The following is a 27,430-nucleotide window of genomic DNA, read 5'->3' as shown; positions in this document are numbered from 1 at the left end:
GCCTGTCTTGCTGTGTGTCTGGGACTGGTGGTGTGTACCTGCTGCCATACTGTTTACATTCTCCCAGTGTCAGAGCCCTGAGCCGCGATCACTTGCGCCACCATGTCTAAACCGTTGTCTGACCACGATAGAAAGAAACAGATTTCAGTGAGAGGCCTTGCCGGCGTCGAAAACGTTTCAGATCTGAAGCAAAACTTCAACAGGCATCTCCACTTTACTCTGGTCAAGGACAGAAACGTGGCAACCAAAAGGGATTACTACTTTGCGCTTGCCAACACGGTGCGCGACCACTTGATTGGCAGGTGGATCAGAACCCAGCAGTACTACTATGAGAAAGACCCTAAAGTAAGTTCTAATAAATCTAGATGTGACAGCCTATCGCCTACAAATCAATTATTAATCTATCTTTTTGATATCTTTTTGGCCATTTGTGTACAAACTTGTATTTTGGGTGGTTATAGAGTAAGAGTGGTATAAGGGAAAGATGAAAGAAATTTGTTTCATTACAATTACTTCGGATCTTACACTGTTTTATGGGATGCCTGTTTCTTCTGCACTGTTTCACATTTTTTAAAGTAAACAGTGGTGTCAAGTACCTGAAGACAATTACTCAGGTTTGTTTCTAGTAAATACCTGTAGAAGGTGTAAGCATATAACACACACACAAACACACAGAAAAAAACAGATTGAAAGAAATTGTTTCCTCTTTTCTTTCACATTAGTTTTACTTTATCTAAATTTTTCAAATTTATCTAATAATCCTTTAAGGAGCTAACTCTGGGCAAAACTACAGCTCCTGTTCCACTCAACCTGCTGCTATGCTGATGCATTAGTCTTATGCATGTGTGTATAATGTCAACATATATCAGTCAAAGGAGCGGCGCTTGTCTATGTAATTAGCTTTCTTCTTTAAACTTTGTCACCTTGATATCAAATATTATAATGTTGCAATTTTTTAATGGCAAGAAAAAGCAAAATGTGTATTGGTGTAGGGATGTAAATACTTCTTCCTCCACCGAGAGCCAAAGCTTTGTATTCTTCAACTGTACCTTCAGCAGCTTGATATCGGTGTAATGCCAAGTCATGACATTTAAACTTCACTGGGGGTTCTTAGCACTCTGCTGGTATGCTGCAGTGCTTATAGTGTGTTGAAACATGAAACCACCCCAAGACCTTCTGTTCCCTTCCTGTCTGACCATACAGCACATGTGTCATATGAGCAAATGCCTCTGAGGGTGTCTGAGTTCACTTAAAAGCAGTTGGATTGAAGTTGTATCTCAGCAACCCCAGTATTATTAGCCAACAGCTACAGAAAGAGCCTTAGAAGAACAATATGAAGCTGCCGTTACCACAATATTAGCCGCCACACCGCGTTATTGCTCGAAAATGTCACACGAAACTGTCTGTAATTACAATAGAGGGTTCAGATGCAGAGCAAAACTCAGCTCCAATTCAACTTATTAGTGGGGAAAAATGTTTCTTGCGAGATTATTAATAACCCCACTGAATGAAAGAGATTATTTTTCTTTAATAACGTTAAGAAAATTTGCCTGTACGCCATAGCTTACAATGCACGAGTTCAGTTCGCAAATTATCTGCACATGCTGCTCCTCACAATAAGTTTATTGATCGGGCGCTCTAACTCAGAAACCAGCCGAGAGCTTTTTCTGGTGCTCTGCATCGAAAGGTCAAAGGTGAACTTCTTAAAGGTCTTGCAGGAGGGAAGACATGCTAGCTTAAGAGCACGTCTACATCTTTGTGCAAAGATCACGTCCCGAAGAGTTACTATTGCAACTATTTAAACACTAATAATACACATTCATGGAAAAGCAGAGCCAATCAACACAAGAAGATGAAACAAAGATAAGATATGGAACAGAGTCATATATAATTCAGGAGATCCTGTTAGCGCTCTAGTGATACGGCTCTGTCAGATGTATTCATTATTATTTTACACATCCATCTGAACCACTTCTCCTATTACTCTAGACTTGAACTCCACAATGAAAGGTTATCAGCGGACCTTTACAGTGACCTCTACAGGAGTTATTTTTGCCCAAGCCCAAAATGTTGGGGTTACATAATACTTGAAGCAATCTGTCGCCCAGTCTTCTCTCCCCCTGCTTTACCTCCACAGCCTGTGTCCACCCTTCCATGTCAGAGAGAGAGAGAAAAAAAGCACACAACTAAATGGCAAAGGCTAAACAGAGGCTCAGGTGGCATATTTCTCCGCACTCTGAACCATGAAGCCAATAGATGAGACTCGCAGATTTCTTTGACAGTATGGGGCGGGTGTTAGTGGGACCTTTCCCCGACCCTGATCGCAGAATGTCACTTGAGTATTTCTGCTAGTGTTCATAAGACAGTTTTGACCTGTTTGATTGCTAAATATGATTTTTTTTTTCTCCTTTTCGAATTCACAATGCAGCGTGTGTACTACATCTCCCTCGAGTTCTACATGGGTCGCACTCTGCAGAACACCATGGTGAACCTCGGACTGGAGAATGCCTGTGACGAGGCCATGTACCAGGTGAGACAAACACGCTTATTTTAATCCTCTTTTAACTGTGAAATTGCTGCTTTCAAATACTGTAACAGAGAGGGAGCATCCCCGAGTCACTGGTTTGCTGTTGTATGCGTTTGTCTCCTTCAGTTGGGTCTGGAAATGGAGGAGCTGGAGGACATGGAGGAAGATGCAGGTTTGGGCAATGGTGGCCTGGGTCGCCTTGCAGGTGAGCATCTTTTCATGCTTTGTATTAAATAAATTCAAAAGGAATTTTTTTTTTTTTATCCCTGTTGGATGACCAAAATACTGCATTTTTCTTTCTTTCTTTCTTTCTTTCTTTCTTTCTTTCTTTCTTTCTTTCCAAGAGCTGTGATATTATTGAACCTGTTATCATGTCCTGCCTTTGGTTTTCAGCCTGTTTCCTGGACTCCATGGCTTCACTGGGCCTGGCTGCCTATGGTTATGGTATCCGCTATGAATTTGGTATCTTCAATCAGAAAATTGTCAATGGCTGGCAGGTTAGAAGATTAAACTTCACATTCCTTTCAGTGAGAGAAAACAGCTGCTGTTGCTTTCCTTTTAAGTAACACCAGCTTTGTTTTTAAATCACCTGCTGGAGGAGTCTCCTTTTCATTATCATGACCTGACATCCCTTTATACCTGGCTCAGCTCAGAAGCCACCCGCTAATGAGCAGTTTTCTGCCTCAATACAAATGTGTGGCTTTACCCAGGTCGAGGAGGCCGATGACTGGCTGCGCTACGGCAACCCTTGGGAAAAAGCACGTCCTGAGTACATGCGCCCAGTTCACTTTTATGGCAGGACCGAGCATCACCCCGATGGCGTCAAATGGGTTGACACTCAGGTGAATGTGTGGAACAAAGCAAATTAAACTGAAAGATATTTCTTTGATGATCTACGGTTTTAAATAACTCGCTCTTCATGTTATGGTATTGACAGGTAGTGCTGGCTCTGCCTTATGACACCCCTATCCCAGGCTACAGAAACAACATTGTCAACACCATGAGGCTGTGGTCTGCAAAGGCACCGTGCGAGTTTAACCTGAAAGACTGTATGTATCCTGGCAGAGAGCACGTATTTTCAAAAATACATCTGTCAAATAAGAATTAGCATCAACTTAAATAATTGCTTTTTCCTTATAGTTAATGTCGGTGGCTACATTCAGGCTGTTTTGGACAGAAACCTGGCTGAGAACATCTCCCGTGTTCTGTATCCCAATGATAATGTAAGAAAATGTGGCTCTATTACCATTTAATCCACCAGCACTGCACTCATAGCCCGAGCATACAGATATTAACTTGAATTAGAGGAACTAGAAGAATGTGAATATCAAAGGGATCTGTGTGTGACTGGTTAGACCTTATCTTAGCTCAGCTGGGAGATGGACTTCCATAATTTGGACCACACCTAATGTCCTTTGTGCTCAGCTAGAGCCGATGTGTATTCTCCCAGCTTCCTCTGAAGCTCGGTTTCAAATCTGACAAAAGATCTGACCAACATGTGCCGACTCCTCAAAGGCTCCAGCAGGAGGATTTAGGAGATAACCATCTAGCGTGAGTTATAGCTCACGCCAAGTGTGGTAATTTATGTCTTTGCATTTGAGAACAGAAAGTGTGGTGTAACTCATGATGTAGTGTTACACTGCTGTTCAATCAAGTTTGCTCTAGTAATATCGGGATATTATAATAGTAGGGTGATCATTTATTAAATTTAGTCAAAAATGAAAGCTGAGGTTGTTTCAAAACACTGAAAGCTAATGTTTCCAGTTTCTTCAGTATATGAAATTGCAAACTGAAGACTAAATTTTTGCTAGTTTTAATCCCTTTATATAATTCCTTAAGTTGCTTTAATCAGCCTTAAAATGTCTTTGCAAATCCTCTCTGTTTGGCAAATCAAAACAGCAAATACACAGTATTCTCTTAACTCTTCCAAAAACATATTCATAGCCTCCAACACATTGGCTTTTACCTCTACTTCTTATTTATTTATTTATTTTTTTTCTTGGCCTGTCCCGTTTGGCTCTTTTGCCATCAGAATTGTTGTCTAAAGGCAAAGAAAGATGCCCAACGGATTTACTTTACCAAACTGACCATCCCAGCCTTGCCGTAATGGTCCATTTGATTCACCTTTTATTGTTTATTTTATTTTCACTTACTGAATACGGGACAGACTTGACTGGGGGAAAGAAGGGGAGAAAGAAAGAGGGAAAGAGAAACAGCTGAGAAGAGGGACGGGGGAGAAGGGCAAAAGACAAAAACCAACAGAACGGACAGAGAAAAAAAAAATGCATATATCAATCACCTGGATCACCTGCTGAGAAAGAAAAAAGAAAGCAAGCAGAAGAGAACAAGAGTAATAGAATAAACAACATCACAATGATATATGGGAATATGACAGTAAATACTAAATGTTAAACATTATTGTGCAGCACATAAGATCAACAGAACACAGTGTGCTTTGAGGTAGGAGCCAAAAAGGGTGTAGTTTGTGGGTGTGATCACCCGTGTGTACACCTGTGAGCATGGACGCGCTTGTTTTTTGTTTTTTAAAAGGTTCCTTCATGTAATAATCTGCTAGAGGGTGTGGGGGGGCCACAGCCCCGTCCTCCAGGGCGTGAAGCAGGTGTGGAGGAGATCAAAACTCCAGACATCCAGAGGCCCCCAGAACACAAGAGACCAAGGAAGACCAACAGAGGGGCAGCTGCGCCACTGTCCCGGAAAGAGCTGAGGAGAGTCCCAGATGAGGGCTCACTCAGCAGCCGCGGAGCAGAAGCCAGGGGGAGTTGCAGTGACGCGCCCGTGAGCTCCGCCGGCAGCCAGCTGCGCCTGAGTGACCGAGCCCCAGGCCGAGAGGCCGGGGGCACCCCACCTCCGAAGTGGCCCGAGCGAGCCCCAGGCTCCAGGCCCCGATAAGCGGCCGCCAAGGAGTGAGCCGGTGTGTACCTGGACGCCCATCCCCGGACACAAAGAACCACCAACGCACCGATGTCCGAGGGGGTCCGCCACTGGCAGGGGAAGTGGTGGTAGGGGGAGATAGGCCTCCAAACCTTGGAGGGCCTGAGATGTCCCCAGAGAGGTGGCGCCTGACACCCAACCTGACATATAGACACAGAAATACAGGCACACACAGATACAAACATCCATTCCCACCCTCATGCTCTCATATGCACTTACTCCACACTCAACCAACGTGGAGACAGACATAAAGAGACGTTGTACACACGATCACACTCCCCAAGCGTACTCTACAAACCGGGTCTAGGTGCCCCCGCCCCTGGAGGGGGGAACTGCACCCAGACCCAGGTGGTGTTTCCCTTTTCCCTGCGGTGGGGGGAGGCAGACCGCCCCGACTCCGCAGCAGCAGGAAGGCTCCACACTCCAGACCGCAGTCGGACGGCCAACTCCTCCTCCTAGTCCTAGCCCCCCTGCTCCAGCAGGTCGCAGAGAACGGGGGTGAGAGAAGACTCCAAACCTCCCTCCACCCGCTCATTGTAATGTTGATGCATGTGTGTTCTAAGGTGCATTTAAAACCCAGGAGGGCTTGGAGCTACCTGCCAGAGAGCAGCAGGTAAGCGCATGGTCCCTCCTGCTAGCCCTCAATGTCTACGTTAGGGCTGCCACAAACGATTATTTTGATAGTCGACTAGTCACCGATTATTTATGCGATTAGTCGACTAATCAGATCATCATCCACTGGACGTAAAACTACAGCTTATTGCACCAGCAGCATCTACTCTTATATAACTATCATTAGCTTACAGCTTTAAGCTTTTAAGGTGCTAACTAAAAATAAAGACAAGATGATAGTTTATTCAATTTTAATGAAATTAGCAGATTGTCTCGGTGGAGTTTAATAAACTCCTTGCTATCTAAAATATAACAGGACACCGGAGTAAATTCTCCAGCATCTCACACTTCTGATGATCAGCTGTCTGCTTGACGTTTATTCAGCTGTGTAAAAACTATAACTTTAATCTCAGACAAACCGATTTACTCAGGAACAACTAAAATACTGAAAAAAAAAAAAAGCCAAACAACAACATTTTTAATTTATCTAAGTGACTCATATATATTTAACCTGAGTAGCGAAAGACGGCGGTGGGTTTGAAAACAATTTGCCGGGAGTCCGGTGTTCTCCAGAGGTGTGGACTCGAGTCACATGACTTGGACTCGAGTCAGACTCGAGTCATTAATTTTATGACTTTAGACTTGACTTGAAAAAATGTTCTAAGACTTGTGACTTGACTTGGACTTTTACACCAATGACTTGGGACTTGAATTGGACTTGAACCGGTTTACTTGAAAAGACTTGATATTTTACCCCAAATATAAAATTTAACATGCATATTATATAGAGATTGAAAATGTGACGTCATTCAGGGGTAAAACCGCAAAGGATTCTGGGAACTCGTGGCAAGCGGTACTAGCGCACGCAGGCTTTTAATTGAAATCAGTTACACAGCGATAAAAAGAAACACAAAAATGTCAAGAAGCTGTTGTATTATTAACTGCAATAGCCGGTCGCATGACAGCCACGGGAAGCCGACGGGTAAAGAGATCGGTTGTTATCGGATTACGTCGTTGAAGAGAAATTGTTCAAGCCATGTTTCCGAAGTAACAAAGATGCGACGGATGGCCTGGATTGCAGCCATTCAAAGATCAAATATAACGTCCCAGAACACTCCAGCTCACAGGTTAGTCTGCTCCAAGCATTTACACGAAGGTCAGTGTTTTTTAGTAGTTAATACGTCATTTTCATAACATAATTGGTGATATAGGTTACAAGCAAGTCTGGCGCTGAACAGAAATTGTCGCGCTATGCTCCTTTATTTATTGTGCATAAATAGTGAATTGTCCTGACACAATATTGCGTTTCGCTTCTGTTATTATGGTACATTGACAAAAACATATGCTTTTATTCACAGGATAAAACAGGTTTTTTGTATCACTAATTGCCCAGTACGATTACAGCATACAATATTGTTGTCACTGCTACATTTCTGTGATGCTACCAGAAATTATTTCCACTACTAATTAATTACCGTTGAGCTCAAAGGTCCTATTAATAAACGGTTAAGGAATGTATATTTATGACGACGATTTGTGAGACTGGTAAACTTATGATACGTACGATGGTCTTTCGTTCGACACGGTGCGTTTCAAGGTCCTGCACCCATCTGTCGGTAAACTGTACCTGGGCTTGTTGCAGTGACCGGAAGTTACTAAACTTCATGAGTGTGTGCACTCACTCCAAGAACCGTATGATTATAAATATGCATATAAATATGCTAAGATGAGATAGCTGACTTCATCTAACTAGCAAATGTTGTCCAGGCTATGTTGGTGATACAGTTTTTTTTTTAATGTGTATGATATTTTTGTCATGCGATTTTAAAGCCGGTCCTACAACCGCATCCAAGAATAACATGCAGCTTATCTCAGAACTGTCGGTGAAAATTATTCTTGGAGCTAGGTTTAATTGAGCTGCATTTTAAAGAGGTGCAATTTCACAATTTGTGTATATTTTCTAAGTTCACTATTTTGTCATGTGTTGAGAAAAACACAGATTTTAAAATTACATGGTCTAATATTTACATTTAGCATATAACTGCAACATTATTTTTTCGTTTTTTTTTTTTTTTAAAGACTCGAAAGGACTTGAAATTCAAAGTTTCAGACTTGTGACTTGACTCGGACTTTTACACCAGTGACTTGAGACTCGACTCTGACTTGCCTGACATTACTTGAGACTTGACTTGAGACTTGAGGATAAAGACTTGAGACTTACTTGAGACTTGCAAAACAATGACTTGGTCCCACCTCTGGTGTTCTCACAGCGCTAGTGACCTAGCCCCCGGCTCGCTATCGAGCTAGTGGGTAACAGATGTCTCCGAAAACGTCGGAACGCTTTTGAAAATATGTGGTGTCCTGATAAACTGAGCCGATATTTGAGGTTTACACAGCTACATTCTCGCCTGAAAATATGTTAAACGTTTATTTTGTGACCCAGAAAGAATAATAAGAGTAATATTAAAACTAACTAGCTACCGCCATTGTTGGAAACTAAGCTGGGCCGCGCTATGAATTCTGGGACAAAGCTGCTTCTTCTTCTTCTTCTTCTTCTTCGGGGTTTAACGGCAGCTGGCATCCTTGTACATGCAGTGCTGCCATCTTCTGTTTCAGTCCGTTATTACACTCTTAAATCCTGCTACTTATTCCTGGGTCTTTTGGGATCTTACAAAGCTTCAAACGACGCGTCGACTATTAAATCAGTCGTCGACGATTTTGATAGTCGACGTAATCGTGACTAGTCGACAAATCGTGGCAGCCCTAGTCTACGTGTATTTAAAATTGAGAGGTGGGCAACGATGCCAGGGGTGGGGTGTACACCCTGATGGTACTTTGGACTCACCCCCAAGATCCTATATGTATGTGTAATGAGAGTGTGAGTAATGTGAATGTCTAAGTTGTGGGATAAAATTGAGGCAGAGGCAGCCAGAAGGGGACAGAGGGGGGGGGGGGGGGGGGGGGGGGGTAGCCTCCTCTGCACCCTGGTGACATACCCCTACTCCAAGGCCCTGCATGTGTGGGTGGTTGTGGTGGAGCGGGAAGAGGGAGGCAGCTGGAGATGGGGAGGGAAGGAAGGGAGGGGCAAGTGACCCCTCCCTGGGGCCAGCTCCCCCGCTGACCCCAGTAGGCACCCCCATACTCCGCGACCCGCCAGGGAAAGGGGGCCCAGGCCCATCCAGACCGGGCCCAGTGCAGCAGCGCCGCCCGGCCCCACAGAGCCCGGGACAGTCCACCCAACCCCACCACAGAGAAAACTGCACCCACCCCACCATCCACTCATCTTCCAGACTACATAAGACAATAAACACCCAGGCTGAGATCTTCCTCCACCTCTCCTGTATCTCCCCCTCCTGCAGAGGGAGCTCCTGAGGAGAGGAAAGCTCCTGCAAGATGTGACAATCTCCCCCACCAGTTGAAGAGCCCCCCAGGTGGCTCGACGCACCGGCGGCACCCTGCTCCAGGGCCGGGCCCCCATGCACCCACCCGCCCACAACCCCGGCAACACACCAACCAGGACCCAAGCCCCCGAGGCCCGGTCCGGGTCCCAGCCCAGAGACGGAGCGCCCCCAGAACCTCACGCCCATCCCGGACCCACCCAGGGGCAGCCAGGCTACCAGGTCAGTAACCCACGTCCGTCAGCACAGACCCTCCCCTAGCCCCGCTGCACGCAGCCGCGAGGAAACAGTCACCTGAGAGCCAACAGAGCCCCTAACCGGACATGACCGCTACCCCGGGTTGAGCCCCCCAAGGAAGATGCCTCCGGGGAACCCCCCGACGCCTTAAGCCTGTCCCTACCCCCACACCAATCACAACAGTGAAGGCGGGACCAAACTATGACCCCCCACCCCCACTAGGTGATGGAGCTGATCAAAGGAGCCCAGAGCAATTGATCTGATGTGGTGGCAGAGGCTGTATCAAGACTAATGTAATCTAATAGATAATTTCTATATTGGTTAGAATTAAGATTATTTTTATTTTTCCAGTTCATGAGGACTGTTTTCTTGGCAATGCATAGGGCAGTGAAAACCATATGGGCGATATTCTTTTCTGAAGTGACATTATCTAAGCTGCCCAACAAACACACTAAGGGGGAAGTTGGAATGTTACATTTCAGACACTTCGATAAGTCTTCACATATCTCGCGCCAAAACTTCTGAACTGGTGGACAGAACCAAAGAGCGTGGATATAATTGTCCGGTGAATTGGTTTGGCAGTGTGAGCAGTTGTTGGTAGACGTAAAGCCCATCTTGAACATCCGATGACCTGTATAGTGCACTCTATGTAATATTTTGTATTGAATTAATTGAAGACTGGGATTTCTAATTAGATGAAAGGTTTTTAAGCAAATCTGAGACCAGAAGTTTAGGTCTAAGTTAACTGATAAATCCGCTTCCCATTTTGCAATAGGAAGTGATATTGATTCATCTGTTTTAGAAAGCATTCTGTATATTTTGGATAGTAATTTGGGGGGTTTAAGAGTAAGAAATTGAACCACACTTGGTGGTGTTTGTAGTTCAACTTGACCCGGTTTAAATTTCTTTTTTACTATGGATTTAATTTGTTGATATTCTAAAAATCTTTTCTTGTTGATCCCATATTGTGTAACTAGTCCGTCAAATGAAATAAATTCTGTTCCTTCTAGTATATGTTCTAAATATTTGATTCCTTTATCACTCCAATCTGAAAAGTTTATCATATTATTGTTTTGTAATATGTCAGGGTTGTTCCAGATAGGTGTACGTTTGCATGGGATTAATGAAGACGCCGTCAATTTTAGAAACTCCCACCATGCTGTCAGAGAAGAGCTGATGTTGATGCTTTTAAAGCATTCATGTCGTTGGATGTTTGAGCTGATAAATGGTAGGTCTGAGATCTCTAGATTATTGCAGAGTGCTTGTTCTACATCTAGCCAAGGTTCATCTAAGAGGGTGTGTTTTAGCCATCCTGAGATAAACTGAAGCCTGTTGGCTAAGAAGTAGTGCTGAAAGTTAGGCAGTTCTAGTCCTCCTTTATCCTTGGTCTTTTGTAGTGTTTTTAAGCTTATACGTGGGGGTTTATTTTTCCAAAGGAATTTGGACATACATGAATCTAGAGATCTGAACCAATCTTGTGGCGGTTTAGTTGGGATCATTGAGAATAAATAATTTATTTTTGGTAAGACCATCATTTTTATAGCGGCATGAATTTGGTATCTTTGAGGGATGAAAAGTGTGAAATTTATGTCTTTTGCATATTCAAGGGAGATCTGATTTAAACACTGATTAGCTGCACAGTGGACAAATGCAAATGCACGCTTATACACATGTAGTACACTTTGCCAGTATATTCTTAATGGGTGTTAGCATAATGTCTCTGCTTAAGAGATTAGACATAGATCTATTAAAGCTTCACTAAATCTTTTCTCACAAGTCTAATATGTAATTGTGATATTAAAATATTTTAGTGGTCCACGAAAAAAAGCAGCCGCTGATATACAAAAGGCTATGCTTAATGAATAATAAAAGAAAATTCATCTTTGACTGCAGAACAGAAAAAGACAAATATGTGTCTTTACCCGCAGTTCTTTGAAGGAAAGGAGCTCCGTCTGAAGCAGGAATACTTTGTGGTGTCTGCCACCCTGCAAGACATCATCCGCCGTTTCAAGGTCTCTAAGTTTGGCTCCAGGGAGATTGCTCGCACAGACTTCAGCAAACTGCCTGACAAGGTGAAGTGAAAAACTCAACAAAATAGTTTCTGTCAAAAATGAAAAGATTTCCTCATGATGTTCTCCCTGGGTCTTCATTAAATTGCCTCTGTCAGTTTTTTGAACAGGTTGCAGGTGGGTTTTATTGTACCTTAGGAGAATAGTTGAAAAGAATAGTATCTACAAAGCGCTCTGTGACCCATTCAAACTCGGTTTTGACTTTCTTTAATGTTTTGCATATTCAGGTTGCCATCCAGCTGAATGACACTCACCCAGCCATGGCTATTCCTGAGCTGATGAGGGTTCTTGTTGATGAAGAGAAGCTGAACTGGGAAACGGTGAGTAGCAGATTAATACGACCCCTAAAAGGGTCTTAAAAGGTTATGTGTGCTTTATGTTGATTTGCTGCTTTAAATGATCACAGTGAGGTCAGTTTGTTGCACAGTATAACAGTAACAGAATAATGACACATCTGGCTTTAAATTGGTGCGAACATTTCCCAGTAGGCCTCACTTTCTGTGTGCTACCAGGCTAAAGGTTTGAATGCACAACCAAAGCAAGCTGACCCGTTTGTTTTTGCCAGTAGTTTTCTCCAGGCAGTTGAAATGGTTGACACTAGTATAACTGGAGTAAATGTGGACACTCTACCAAGCAAAAGAAACAGAGTTCAGCTGCTGGAAGGGCGAACAAAACAAAAAGTGAACTACAGATGAGAGAGTTCAGAAGCAACTGCTGATCTATTAGGTCACAAAAAAGGAGAAGCGACCTGTTCTTTCAGCAAGAAGGTGGAGTTAAAAACTTACCTACTGTCACCGCAGTGTTTGACGCTTGATGTCTGTCATTACCTTGATGATGATGACAATGGAGGGATGCAGGGTGGATATCAGCTCAGAATTTATTTATTTTTCTGTTCACTAAACCTAATGTCCTGCTGCTGATGGTGAGGCCTGGGACATCTGTGTGAGAACCTGTGCCTACACCAATCACACGGTTCTCCCTGAAGCTCTGGAGCGCTGGCCAGTCGAACTGTTTGCTCATCTGCTGCCCCGTCATCTGGAAATAGTCTATGAGATCAACCGCCGCCACCTGGAGGTTAGTTCTGCACATTGCAGCATGTCATAATCTGGGGTGTGCTGGATGCATAGGCCCCTATGGCTCCTAATTACTATATATAGCACAGGAAGGACATATTGACGTTGTCCTGTGGCTCAATGTAAATATAGTTAATGTTATAATTAATGATTTTAATCTGCTTCATAGGTAAGATAAGTTAAGAAAGATATTAACCTTCTAGCATAAATACAGCATGAAACTGAAAAACCTGAAAGGTAAAGAAGCAGAAAAAACAAAATACTTATTCTTACTTTTTTAATAATATTGTTCCATCGTGGATTTTAGATTGCTACTGTGGAACGAGACAACAGGAAACCTTATTAAAATGCAAGGACAGACTTCAAAGATTGGCAGGAGAACCAAAATGCTGTAATGTAAAAGTCAAAGGACAAAATGGTCCTGATGGGCTTTTAATTGCAACATCTGTCAGAATAGACTCCCACATTCTTCGTGAACAGAGAGAGACTTGTTTCTGACATAAAGTGGTGGGCAGGTTTTTATGAGCTGTTGCTCAACCAGATAACACACTGACTTTCATCTACTTAAATCCTGACTGAAACTGTCCTACTGGTGGTCTGGTATAATTTTAGAATAGCTGTATTGACCCTACAGTGACAAGTGTGACAAGTAAAATCATATTCAGCAAATGAAATAAAGAAATATAACCTCTGACTTAGTTTATTTTTGCTTCTCGTGCACCTTTGAATTTTGCAGAGAGTTGCTGCTAAGTACCCCGGCGATGTGGATCGCCTTCGCCGCATGTCCCTCATTGAAGAAGGCGGACAGAAGAGGATTAACATGGCCCATCTGTGCATTGTGGGCTCCCATGCCGTCAACGGCGTGGCTCAGATCCACTCGGACATCCTCAAAGCTACAGTGTACGTCTCTAAACAAAAACTGATCATCCTTTGTAGTGGTAAATCATAATCAACGTCGCACACAGATGCACGAGTGTGTGTAGTAAGTGTATTGCTATCTGTTTCATAAATCCCCATCCTCTGTCATTTCAAGGACTGCACATCATCTGTGTGTTCTGATATATGCTATGCTCTCCCGCAGCTTCAAGGACTTCTATGAAATGGAGCCACATAAGTTCCAAAACAAGACCAACGGCATTACTCCTCGCCGCTGGCTGGTTATGTGCAACCCCGGGCTTGCCGAGGTCATTGCCGAGGTTAGCAGTGTTTCAAATATACAAGGGACACAGTGCTTAAATTTAGGTTATACTTAACAAAGGACAATGATCAGTCAATTTATTTACTCATTTATTTTTTCACTTATCTTTTTCTCATTAGAGAATTGGGGAGGACTTCATTCGTGACCTTGACCAGCTTAGGAACCTCATCAAGTTTGTGAATGATGAGGCTTTCATTCGTGATATTGCCAAAGTGAAACAGGCAAGTAATGTGTTATTTTGTCTAATATGTATCCAGCATTATGCTCAAAAAGATACAAGAATGCTTGTGAATGTTTATAATTGTGTCTGAAGATGACAGGATGTCGAAGTCCTGCAGAGAAGCGGCACATATATTCAGGGGTGGAAGTAACGAATTACAAATACTCACGTTACTGTAATTAAGTACATTTTTTGGGTACTTGTACTTTTACGAGTAATTTTTCAAGTGTGTAATTTTACTCATACTTGAGTACAACTTACACCATGTAATCTACTTCGCTACTTATAAAATCAAAAGTCACTACTGAGTACGCCCACAATTTGAATTAATATTCAAACCTTTCGTCTGCATTTTTGCAGCCAATAAGGCCGTGCAATCGCAACCGCGCCAATTTAAGACGTAAGCAAAGAATAAACTCCGCTGCAGCAGCAGGCACAGGTGTCTGGAGGTGCTAAATGGTGGAGTATAAACTACTTTATAGACGAAAGATTTGGAGACAAAGAAGCCAAAATGGAGACAGAGGACAACACTGTCAACCATGAAAACGACGTAGAAAAGACGGAGGACGTGTGCCCGTGGCTATACCTGGAGGAATTTTTCGTGTACAGAGGAAGAAAAGGAGACAGCGTCCAGATGCAGTGCAAACTTTGTTTGACCTCTACAGTCATTTCAGCTTACAAGACTTCAGCATCTAATCTAAAAAAACACATTGAGGTAAGAGGTTTTACAACTATACGTGTATGATATTGCTTTCTTATTTTTCATGTGTGTTAAGGTTACTAGTTTGGCTAAGATATTGTCACCGCCATTGGTTAGCCTGATATTAAAATAAGACGGAGCTAGCTAATGTGCGTGTGTGCATGCATAACTGAGCTACAATTCGTAGGAATGTTTTAGCTTATTATTTGGATAACCACCGTCATTACAATAAATTAAACTTGTAGTCATTTAAAACTCACAGGCCTACAATCAGCTGGCCTATTTAAAAAAACAAACAAACAAAAAAACAAACAAACTTGAACACAGTGCTGAGCTGCATCTCAAATTAATCTTCCAGCTCTCAGCTGACATGTACCAGAGCCCGATTGATGGATCAGTTGATCAGTATCATTGGCCTGATATAGGTCTATCATAGTGACATGGCTCTTAATCAGTAGGGTTATATGTTTCCCAATATGATATCTTTTTTTAAAGAACATAATGTGGATTGGTTTTATTTGTTAGCTGTATGGGCAGCATTTTTGTGTATGCGATCCCTTTTCTTAAATTAGATTTGCTAGATACACATATTTTGCTCTCTTAGTATTTTTAGGACCTGACTAATACTGAAAACTTTAGGGTGATACTGATAAAAAGGAGTTAAAAATTTAGATACTGATACATTGGTCGATACTCTTTTTACAGATAGTATACATATTACAGAACTTAGAATGTATACAGAAATTCATGTTTTTTGCAATGATCGTTCAAAATTGGTTTACACTTGTGAATAAATACAGCAATATATCTGCAAAATTTGACCAATTCACCACTCTTTTATACTATGCTCAACAATCAAAGATTAGCTCAAGTCTAGTTGAATAATGTTTTAAAAATGTGTTTTCTTTTAGTGTTAATCACAGTGATGTTATGAAGTAATGTATGAACCTGACGTATGATAATATTTATCTCTACAGAGGAAACATCCATCGAAGACTGAGCAGTACAATATCACTGTGGCATCAACATCTCGACAGCGAAAGACCACAGCCACACCAAACAAGCTCTCAGCAAATACACAAGCCAAGTTACCAGACCTGATGTTGAGAGCTGCAAACAAACATGTTCCACAAGCAACTGTTGACAAGCTTGTCATCAATTTCATATGTGAGGGTCTACAGCCATTTGCAGTGGTAGAACAGCCATCTTTCAAAGAATTGGTTACCACATTACAACCTCAAGCCAAAGTCATCTCCAGACCCACTGTCCGTGCCAGAATCTGTGAAGCTGCTGATCACATGAAGATGACTTTGGTTGCAGCATTGGATAAAGTCAAATTTGTTGCTACCACTACTGATTGTTGGTCAGCTCATCAGAAAAGTTACCTTGGAGTCACATGCCATTGGATAGAGGAAGCGTCCCTGGAAAGAAGATCTGCAGCACTAGCATGCAAAAGATTGAGAGGGTCTCACACATTTGACATGCTTGCTGGTGCGCTTGATGATATCCATTGCCAATACAAGATTAGAGGCAAAGTTGTAAGAACCACAACTGATAGTGGATCCAACTTTGTCAAGGCCTTCCACATGTTTGGGGCACAAAATGATGCAGATGAAGCTGAAGATGAAGCAGACCCAGAAATTATTGACCTGACTGACCATAGGGACTACCATGAGGCAAGTGCAATTCTTGATGAAGACTCTGGTTTGGAGTATCAACTTCCGCCTCATCAGCGATGTGCATGTCACCTGCTAAACCTTGTGGCAACAACTGATGCTGCCCTAGCAGAGAGCATGAATGAAACCTACAAGAGGCTCTCCCATGCAACCTTTGCAAAATGCCAGGCCATTTGGAACAAAACTGGCCGATCTCATTTGGCTAATGAAGTGGTAGAGGACAAGTGTGAGCTACAGATCATTCGTCCCAATGCAACACGATGGAATTCAACCTACCTTGCCATTGAAAGGATAATACGCATCATTGATGAGAAGGGGGAAGATGCCATCAGGAGCATTTGTGAGGAGTTCAAGGTGAAAATGTGAGTAAAATTGGACACCTACCAATATGGTTTCAAATTTTGTGAATTTTCCTTAATGGATGGTTAAAAACGTGAGCAGACTCTTAATATTAAATCAGAAGATCCCTATTATAGTCATGGTGGGTTTTGTTGTTGTGTCTTACAGGTTGAGTCCTGCAGAAGTTGCATTCCTAAGGGAGTACTGTACCACCATGAAGCCACTGGTGAAAGCTTCAAACATCCTTCAGTCTGAGTCCACTTCCTTTATGGGATGGCTCCTGCCAGTAATCCAACAACTACTGTCCAAACTTAGCAGGCTGGAGACATCAAGCAAGACATGCGTGCCACTCATCAGAGCCCTGCAAAATGGCCTTCAAAAGCGTTTTGGAGCGATGATGGAGGATCCAGAGTTGGCTGCAGCTGCAGTCCTCTTACCCAAGTTCAAGACTTCCTGGACTGACAGAGCAGATGTAACAGAGGCTGGTAAGGATTCATGTGATCCCATTTTTGTGTATTTTTACATTTGAACACATGCTTAAGTGAGTATTTCACCTAATACATTGTAAGTTATTGATGGTCTGTCCTGAATACTAAACAATCCTTTTTGAGAATTTGCCGATTTTAAATTTGTGTTCAGGAATAATCACTGAAATTTAAATAACAAAATTGTGTTATCTACTTGCAATTACAGCCTTGACATACATCAAACAACATCTTGAAACGACAGCGCATGAGAGTGAGGATCAGCAAAGAGAGTCATCTGATGAAGATGAATTCTTCTCCAGACCAATCTCCAGAAGGCTGCAAAGTGCAGTTGAGCTTGATGGTTATCTTGCTTGTGCCACAGACACCATGGAGCTGCTGCACTCCTTCTCAGCCATCAAAAACCTCTCTCTTAAACTGAACACAGCTCTGCCTGCTTCTGCTGCGTGTGAACGACTTTTTAGCTGTGCTGGTCTACTCTTCACTGCCAAACGAAGTCGGATTGCCTCTGTTAATTTAGAAAACCAGCTCTTGCTGAAACTGAACAAAAGGTTCAGAAAGTAAAGTGTGAAAGAAATGCTAAGACTTTAAGACACTTACCTGCCTGTTGTTCAGTGTATGGGGAAAAGTTTAAATGGTTCTACGCATGTTCAGAAACATTTTTGTCATTGTTTTAACAAACAAAATTCCTCCTTTTATATCTACATTTATTTACAAAACAAGTTACCTTTCTATACCTTGTTCATCTGAAAAATGTGCTTTGAACATAAATATTTATACTGGTGAATCGAGTTGAATGCCTGCTATTGACAACAGAATAAAACATCAGTCTGTTAAAAAGTAATTAATACTCTGAGTAGTTTTTGAGAACAGTACTTTGTACTTTTACTCAAGTATTTTTTTAACACCAGTACTTTTACTTGTAATTGAGTACAATTTAACCAGTGTAACAGTACTTGTACTTGAGTACAAATTTTGAGTACTCTTTCCACCTCTGCATATATTTCACATTAAGCAACCTGTGCCTGTTTTCAGACTGCACACACAAACTGTTCTGTAAAATATCTGATGAAATATCGTTTTTTTCCAGAGACCCAACCTGCTGACCTATTTGTTCCTCTAAGATCAGTGTCAAAGCCTGCATTAACAGTTAATAACTGCAGCATCTACACCGTAGCCAGCACATATTGTGGTTTACCACTTCAGTCTGGGAAAAATGCCATTTTATGAATACTTCGCAAGCCTAGATGGCTGTTGTCCTTGGGGCTTTCAGAGTACATTTCTGCACATGAACAGTAATAGCATCAGGATAGAGGTGGGCCCTGACTGTCAGTTGGGCATGAGTCAGTGGGCTTACCTCAAGGCCTTAGGCACATTGGTCCATGGCTTCTGACACATGCGATATTCAACACGTGACACTCGCCTTGTGTTTGAGCTCACAACACTGGACCACTGGACTGTGACCTTGGTTCATTTAGTTGCATAACAAAGACAATATTTTACAGCAAACAGTTACAGACAGAGGAAGGTGTTCTGGGAAGCAAGCACTGACTCGGTTAATGAAGAAATTCCAGAGATCCACCTCTCATCTCTGACACGTGACAGTCATGTAGCTCTTTTCTGTCTCTGCAACTGACAAGCAAATAAAATGAATACATCATTAGCCCTGAAACCTCCCCAAGGCAGACAGTAGTATACGCATATGGCCAAAAAGGCATTCCTGACAGTCACAATTGTGCTTTTCTTTTCTCATGTTCTTGGGTTACCATACTTTGACTATGACGTTTTCTTTTTTTGGAGTAAAATAAATGTTTTGATCACGTAGGAAAACAAAATGAAATTCGCTGTGCACCTGGAAGAGCACTACAAGGTGAAGATCAACCCCAACTCCATGTTTGACGTTCAAGTCAAGAGAATCCATGAATACAAGAGACAGCTGCTCAACTGCCTGCACATCATCACTTATTACAACCGTAAGGATGCATTTAAAAGCCTCTGCCATTTTCATTTGATTTGATATTTTCTCAAATCCAAATAACATGTTGCTCCAGATCTTTACCGACTGTGTGTCAGAGCCTACAAAAAGGATTTTGCTGCTCGCCTCAGTTTTGTCTCTTTATATCTCCACCAGGCATCAAGAAGGATCCCAACAAGCAGTGGACCCCAAGAACTATCATGATTGGAGGAAAGGTTTGTATTTTAATTTAACAGCTATTAGCTTTAAATTTATGTCACATTTCAGCACCATTCGATACGAAGTGTTAAGGCTATTTAATGTCGTGTCTCTAACTGTGGCTCTCTTGCAGGCTGCTCCTGGATACCACACTGCAAAAATGATTATCCGCCTGATCACGGCTATCGGTGAGGTGGTCAACAATGATCCTGTCGTTGGAGACCGTCTGAAAGTAATCTTTTTGGAGAACTACAGAGTAACACTGGCAGAAAAAGGTAATTACCAAATCACTGCAAATGTTTATTAATATTTATTCTAAAATTTCTCAAACCCCTACTTCTGCTCTTTCCCAGGCATCCCTGCTGCTGACCTGTCAGAGCAGATCTCTACAGCTGGAACTGAGGCCTCTGGCACTGGCAACATGAAGTTCATGCTGAATGGCGCCCTGACCATTGGCACCATGGACGGGGCCAACGTGGAGATGGCAGAGGAGGCCGGTGAAGAAAACCTATTTATCTTCGGCATGAGGGTGGACGATGTCGAGGCCCTTGACAAGAGAGGGTAAGGAGAGAACATTTATTACTCCTAGCCTCATATTGTCTTTGTAATTTCGATAACTACTGTACGTAATATATTGCCATATCTGTCAGACAAACAAAAGATCAACTATCAAGATTTTCTGATATTAAAACGAGTGTACACATGCTCTGACAATCCAAACAGAGACTCAAATGTTATGTCCACACAAACTGAGATTTTCCACACGAAAAAGGTGTGGCCTTGGGCTCATATTTTTTATAGGCCCTATTTGCTTTTTCCTTGTGAATGATTCAGTTACTACGGCGACAACCTGGTCCTTCTGTGTTTCTGAATGTGTTTGTTATTTATTTTCTTTCCTGCTTAGATACCACGCCGAAGAGTACTACAACCGTCTGCCTGAGCTGAAACAGGCTATTGACCAGATTGCTGGAGGCTTCTTTAGCCCAAAGCAGCATGACCTGTTTAAAGAAATTGTCAACATGCTGATGCATCATGACAGGTAGAGACACATCTAACATTAGATGCCTGAGGCTCAGACCTGCATGCACACATACAAATATTGTGTATGAACTTGCTGAACATCCTGGTGTTGCTGCATGCAAAGCAATATTCAGTGCACATGTTCATTCACACATATGCATTTATTCATATGCAACAGGTGAACTTTGTTATTAGCCTGTTATGTTATCATTTGGTTAATGGCATTATTCTCTGCATAGGTTTAAGGTCTTTGCTGACTATGAAGACTACATTAAATGCCAAGAGAAAGTCAATGCTCTTTATAAGGTAGGAATTAAATGCAAAAGCTGGGAAAAAATGCTTCTTATGTATTCATAGTATGATATAGATAGTTGTCTCATTCACAGTGTAAAAGTCAAGTTATTCTTGGCTTATCAATCATTTTTATTCTCCCCTAGAATCCCAAGGAATGGACCAAGAAGGTGATCTACAACATTGCTGGGTGTGGCAAGTTCTCCAGTGACCGCACCATTGCCCAGTATGCTCGTGAGATCTGGGGCGTGGAGCCCACGCTTGAGAAAATCCCCGCCCCCGATGACAAACACTAAAATGTCTACATGACAGCCAACACCGCAGTTTCCCTTGTTGGTTCAACTGTCTTCAGAACTCACACGGAAGATACTGTATGTCTTGCAAAAGTCCCCCACAAACCTTTGTCCACAGCCATTAATCAGTGTCACATATAAGCTCAAGTTTACATTTTTCATACCTGCATATTCGCAGCATCCAGGTTACAGGCTAGTGAAGTAAATCCATTGCAGCTGTCATCAGTGAAGCAGAAACTGCTGTTTAGCTGCTGGAAAAAGGACAAAAGAGATTTTTGTTGGGGCTTGTAGAATTAACCGTGGTATCTTTGTATTCCGAAATATAAAGTCTTGTATTTCCATTTCAGACCCATTCTGAATAAAAAACAAAAACTGTCTTAAAAGCCATAAATAAAATCTGACTTATTTATTTAGCTGTTTCAGGCATGATTCATAATTGTAAAATACAGAATAAACATGCACGTACATTTAGCCGCAAATTCAACTTAGAGTGAGTTGGTGAAAAAAGGCATCTATGGACTTTACCTTGACCTGCACAAACAGTTATCGTCAGAATTGCGACTCGACAAAAATCCCAGAATCTGTGTTGATGGACAGTGAATGCACCAGCTGTACGCCGGAAAATAAAAACTTCAGCTCATCCAATCATAACAACAACATAAACAACAAAAAGGAAATGATGATATGCCTCCAGTCTATAGTCATGCCATCACTACAATTTTACAGCTTAAAGTGACAGCTGTGATTGTACACTTTGAGGTGCTAAAAGGAAAGGGAGTATAATTGTGTTTATGAGAGTGAATGGGGAGGAAAAAGTCTGATTAATAACAACGGCATCCACTGAAAAACACAAGGGACAGAAGTGTAATTAGATACTTGTGAATAATAGTGCACGCTCAATCTTCCACAAGGCCTACATGTCTAATATGTAATTTGAACACTGACGTGAGCGCAGATACGCACATCTATGTGTGTTGTTTGCTCTCTGGGTTTAGAGACTGCGCAAATTCAAGCCTCAAACAAACAACTCAGCACCATTTTCTTATGTAAAAGTAACGGAAGTTTTACTACTCATGTAGGTGTTGCACCAATTATTTGTAGTTTTTATTTTAGGCCGGGCGACCGTGGCTCAGGGGGTTGGGAAGCGTATCTGTAACCGGAAGGTCACCGGTTTGATCCCTGGGCTCTCTGTCCTGTTCGTTGTGTCCTTGGGGAAAGACACTTTACCCTACCGCCTACTGGTGTTGGCCAGAGGGGCAGCTGTGGCTACAACCGTAGCTTGCCTCCACCAGCGTGTGAATGCGAGAGTGAATGGTATTGTAAAGCGCTTTGGGTGCCTTGAAAAGCGCTATATAAATCCAATCCGTTTGAACTATTCAAATTCATGATGGGAGTGTGTTCGCAACGGCTCTGTTTACTGGATGGAGTCCAACAGGTTTCTTGTATGTAGGTTAAACCAACTAATGATAGCAATGTAGCACACAGATGCAATTAGACAAAAAAAGAAGAGAGGGATCAGAGCGCCTGATAAGCCCAAGGTCCCGAGCCCCAGGCTAGACAATACCAGCACGAGACCCACAGGCACTATATCAGTGAGGACAGCACTCTGGTGATAGGATGCAGTTAGAGGCTGTAAATTATCAACGCAAGCTGTTATCATGCGCTTTTACTGACGATACTTGTTGTAGTGAATAAATCCATTCACAGCCTTTATTCCAAAACAATGAATCAAAGCATCATCATTAAAAATGGCAGCTCTTCAGCGACTGTTTCTGAGAAACCTTTGGCTGCTTTTTTAGATTATGTTAACAATTTCGCTGCACATAAACGCTGAGACTGCGTTAAAGTGTGAATGTCAGCTTGACATCCTGGCTGACAAACCTAGATCTATCAGCCAAGTGCATAAATAAAAGGGTAATACAGCATCTACCAAATGGCACAGGTGTTTAGGCACAGATGTCTTTCCAGGTGTGATGTTTTGGAATGAATTTTCCAAACCTGACAAGAAAAAAAGAAATTGGACCTTGAAAAACCCAAATCCTGCCTTCCTCAAATATGTCCAGTGAAACTGAGTGACTTCATTTTATTCTTATAGCACAAAGATACATGGACACGAGAGAATGCAAAGATTCTGCAACTGTGCAGCATGTGTTTCTAATAAACTGACGCTGCTTTAAAATTATAGCTCTGACACAAAGACACCTCATTTTGTTAAATGCCGGTTGCCTCGCTTCTCAGGTCTCCTTACCTCTACTGCTTGCAGCTCAGGAAGCAAGATGTGAGTGGAGTATTCTGTTTGTGTGTGTGTGTGTTTTCAGGATGTGGCGTACACCTGCTGCCAATTCACTTGATTACATGAGACTAATCCACCAATCAAGCTCCTGCTCTTGACTCAGTTGTTCAGTTTGTCAATATGGTATCAACACTGCGTCCAAGTTGTAGTTCTATAATGTTGTCGCTTTGTTGTCTGACCTCCTAAGAGTCTTTGTTAGTTCCTGTGCATCAAATCCTTTGTCTGGTACCAGAGCTTCACATCATCAGCTACCACGCCTGCCTGTCCATCTCTCTTATTCACATCCACCAGCTGAATCCAAACACTGCCAGCTGCAACTCTGAGCAGTTAACTCCTACCCATTGTTATCACTGGAGTTCTACAATAAATCTGCTGTGACTGTTCATTCTGCCTGTTTTTGGGTTTGTTACATTCAGTCCCTCAGTTCTTAAAAATTTTACAGATACATCTCCAAATCTAATTTGTCTCATCACATACGGACATGCTACAGGGGTAGGCTTATCTTTCACTGAGCGATCAAGGTTACAAAAAGCAGAAATTAACATAAGACATTGTTATTGAACCAAGTGATATATAAAACTTTTTAATCAGAGTATAGCATCAGTCATTAAACTTCTAGGATGTTGGTCTGTTCAGGAAACAGGCAGAGGGAGTTGTTAATCAGTTTCAGCTGCTTTGTTATTATTTTTTTCAGTAGTTTTGCATTTGGCTAGGGTCAGTGCAACTGCTTGTAGCATGCGATGACACCTGGACCAGAGCATCAATATGTGCCATTGTCAGAAGGTTTACTGTATCTACCAGCACAAAATGAGGTGCATGGAGGAGATTCCAGGGAACAGACAGTTACTCTAGGAGAGCTGGACAGGGCCATAGAAGATCCTTAACCTATCAGCAGGACCGTATCTGATTGTTCGTGCAAGGAAGAACAGGATGAGCCAGAGCTGCGAAAGGACCTCCAGCAGGCCACTGATGTGAATGTCTCAGACCAAACAATCACAAACAGACTTTGTGAGGGTGGCCTGAGAGCACAAAATCCTCTATTGTGCCCTGTGCTCACTGCCCAACACCATGGAGCCCAACTGGCATTTGCCTTAATATACCACAATTGGCAGGTCCACCAATGACGACCTGTGCTTTTCACAGATGAGAGCAGGTTCATGTGGCGAGAATATGCACACATTGCCTGGGCAGCTGCATAGGCATGTTTTTCACTGGGTGAAATGCAGTTACCCCATAAAATTCAATCTGTTACAGTGAAGAATACAAACATAAATGGGCCTTGTGAACTCATTATAGTATTTATAAATGAAAAGAAAGAACAGCCCCCCACCCACCCTCCCACCCCCAGTACTATCAGGGTTACTGTTGAGGTTGAGTTTTACTGTAATATGGTTTTATGGTAAGTATGGATGCTCTTTTCTTGGCGTACCTTGTAAAACTGATCTTATATGACATATACGTTAGCAGAACTATATCTACACTGATCAGCATGAAAAGAAATCTCTCTGCATTAAACAGCAAACATTGAATATTATCTCAACCAATCACTGGGTGGCCAGAAATGAACATGAAAAACTACAGCATAGGAGGCTAAAGCAACAAGAAGCTGGGTAAAACAAATTGTTGCAGAAAAAGTGTAGGAACCAGGCAAGAACAGCTTCTGATAGTAAAGACTAAAACTAAACTTCAGAAGAAGTGGTCAGAGTGATTACTGCAGTTCATTAAAGATACACAGATTGTCAGTGGGAAAAGACAAAGACAGTTTGTGTAACTTATGTTCTATTTAATGTTGAAACGGTTCGTGGGGTCAGACTTCTGTTAAACTGTTTTTATAATCTTTGTACTGGTACTTAACTGAAAGTTAAAGTGTTACGTATCCACTTATGTTTAACAGGTTTTAACTGAGGAAGAGGTAAACATTGAGAAGATGCACATGTTTTGTCACATTTTACTGATGTAATAAATTTGATAAATCCCTAACCTTTAGAGCTTGTCTATCTTTTTAGCAAGTGCATATCATAAAATACACCATCTTCAGAAAACCACAAAAGAAACCTTTTCTTCACTGTTCAAATGGCAATTTCCTGTTTTTTCAGACTTTGTGGATTTAGTCCCCCGTGATCTGTAATTTGATGACACATCTGCAGTTTTTTTGCACGTTGTTAGCTTTCTACCTCTGATTACTTTTTGATTACTTTTACTACTTTATTTGATTGCATTTTTTAATCTGGCAATTAAAGAATTAAAACCTGCGATAGATGTTTCATTCAGGCTGTATCTGTCTCTCCAGGTGTGAGGTTTGAGCATTTCAATACTGAAAGTTTTTTCATTGCTTGTAAGTAAACCCTACAACTCGATTTTATCAGGATAAACTGAAATAAAGATGGTGTTGCTGTTGTATTTTTCTTTCTCTTGATTGCTGTATCCGTTGATGATGACTCCTTACTTTGTTTCTCCCCTGAACTGTCATGAAAATGTATGCGTAGGTCTGTGTGCCACTTTAATTGCAATCATCAGGTTATCCCCTCATCTTCCATGAAGTGACCAGAGCAAATTTTTCATTTGTTCTCCGCTGCTGCAAATCGGGGTGTCATTTCTATTGGTCTAAAATTAGTTACTGCAGCTGTTATTTTTTATTATAATAATATATATATATATTTATTTATAGTTGTTATTTTTACAATTTATATTAAAAAGCTTACTATTATTATTACCTATAATGCACTTTGCCTATTTTCTGTCATAAATCCAGTGGATGAACTAAATGACTGCACCAAAACCCAGTGAAGGATAAATGGATCATTTATAAAGGATTATTTGGAGCTGTGAATCACGCAACGCTACTGTAGTAGAGTCCAAGAATAAAAATGCGGAGCTGGAAATGAGCATAATAGGTCCTCTTTAAGCTGGAATCCAGCTCCATTTGAAATTCCCAACGTCTTTGTGAACCTGAGCAGAGAAAGGTAAATATGGGTGACTGTATGCTGCAGAGGCTTTGAGGCTGACACGCACACCTCTCGAGTCTCAACATGTTATTGCGCTGACCTCTGTTTCAAAGTGTCCTTCCAGTTGGCAGGTCTGAAACCAAGATGAAAGTGAATTAATTAAACTGAGCCCTGCATTAAAGAACCAACTCAGCAAGTGACACTGATGTCACAGTGATCTCTGGGTCAGAGCCATAGTTGACAGTTTGGCATTCAGAGTGATATTTAGTTCATTTCCCTATGAATGCATATTAATATTGTTATCCATATTAATTTTTTCATTTGTTTTTCTAGGGTCGCATCTAGCTGACATTTGGCACACATGCATCCATGCTGCTTTAATGGATCCCCACATCTGTGTGTGGGCCATGAGACTGATATAGCTTGTGGGTTTGGAAGCGAATCCTTTGCAGAAGTGGCTTCAAATGATACATATATACATATATGTATTTGCAACCCCAATTGCAAAACATTTGGGACTCTATGTAAAATGTAAAACAAAAACAAGGATGTAGGGATTTGCAAATGTCGTAAATCTATACTGTATTCAGAGAGCATAGAAAAAAAGGACATAAAAATATTTAAATGTACACATTTTACTGTTTCATAAGAAATATTAGCTCATTTTGAATTTGATGGTGGTGACGTCTTAGAAAAGTTGTAACACGAGCAACAAAAGGCTGCAAAAATAAGTGAGGAAAAATAACAGATCAGTGACATTATTGGGTATAAAGTAGCATCTTAAAGAGACCAACTATTAGAGAAACAAAGATGGGCAGAGGTTGCAATCTGCATAAAATTGCATCTACAGTTGTGGAGCATGTTCCAAATAATGTTCCTATGTGTTTAATTATGTATGCTTTAAATATCTAAGCATCTACAGTGAATAA

General features: G+C 41.6%; 2 protein-coding genes across 2 annotated transcripts; both read left to right on the top strand.

The window, feature by feature from the left end:
- On the top strand, nucleotides 1-24,133 carry pygma (phosphorylase, glycogen, muscle A). The gene is made up of 20 exons (XM_086308654.1): nucleotides 1-345; nucleotides 2,429-2,530; nucleotides 2,654-2,732; nucleotides 2,921-3,024; nucleotides 3,238-3,369; nucleotides 3,465-3,576; nucleotides 3,668-3,750; nucleotides 11,655-11,798; nucleotides 12,023-12,115; nucleotides 12,723-12,869; nucleotides 13,605-13,768; nucleotides 13,950-14,064; nucleotides 14,186-14,287; nucleotides 19,312-19,459; nucleotides 19,618-19,676; nucleotides 19,793-19,934; nucleotides 20,013-20,220; nucleotides 20,564-20,698; nucleotides 20,919-20,985; nucleotides 21,117-24,133. Exons 1-20 carry the CDS (start codon nucleotides 103-105, stop codon nucleotides 21,264-21,266), a joined length of 2,529 nt encoding a protein of 842 aa, XP_086164780.1. The 5' UTR covers nucleotides 1-102; the 3' UTR covers nucleotides 21,267-24,133.
- Nucleotides 14,294-18,050, top strand: LOC147320556 (zinc finger BED domain-containing protein 4-like). The gene is made up of 4 exons (XM_086307583.1): nucleotides 14,294-15,001; nucleotides 15,964-17,024; nucleotides 17,170-17,486; nucleotides 17,851-18,050. The coding sequence occupies exons 1-4, from the start codon at nucleotides 14,798-14,800 to the stop codon at nucleotides 18,048-18,050; spliced, it is 1,782 nt and encodes a 593-aa protein (XP_086163709.1). The 5' UTR covers nucleotides 14,294-14,797.
- Nucleotides 24,134-27,430: the final 3,297 nt, after the last annotated feature.

This window comes from Aulonocara sp. 'chitande type north' Nkhata Bay, linkage group LG10 (assembly GCF_057382095.1).
Source record: "Aulonocara sp. 'chitande type north' Nkhata Bay isolate Kocher_YH1m ecotype deep benthic linkage group LG10, A_spYH_male_GT1.1, whole genome shotgun sequence".
NCBI classification, from domain to species: domain Eukaryota; kingdom Metazoa; phylum Chordata; class Actinopteri; order Cichliformes; family Cichlidae; genus Aulonocara; species Aulonocara sp. 'chitande type north' Nkhata Bay.
This window is presented reverse-complemented; position numbering and strand designations above follow the sequence as displayed.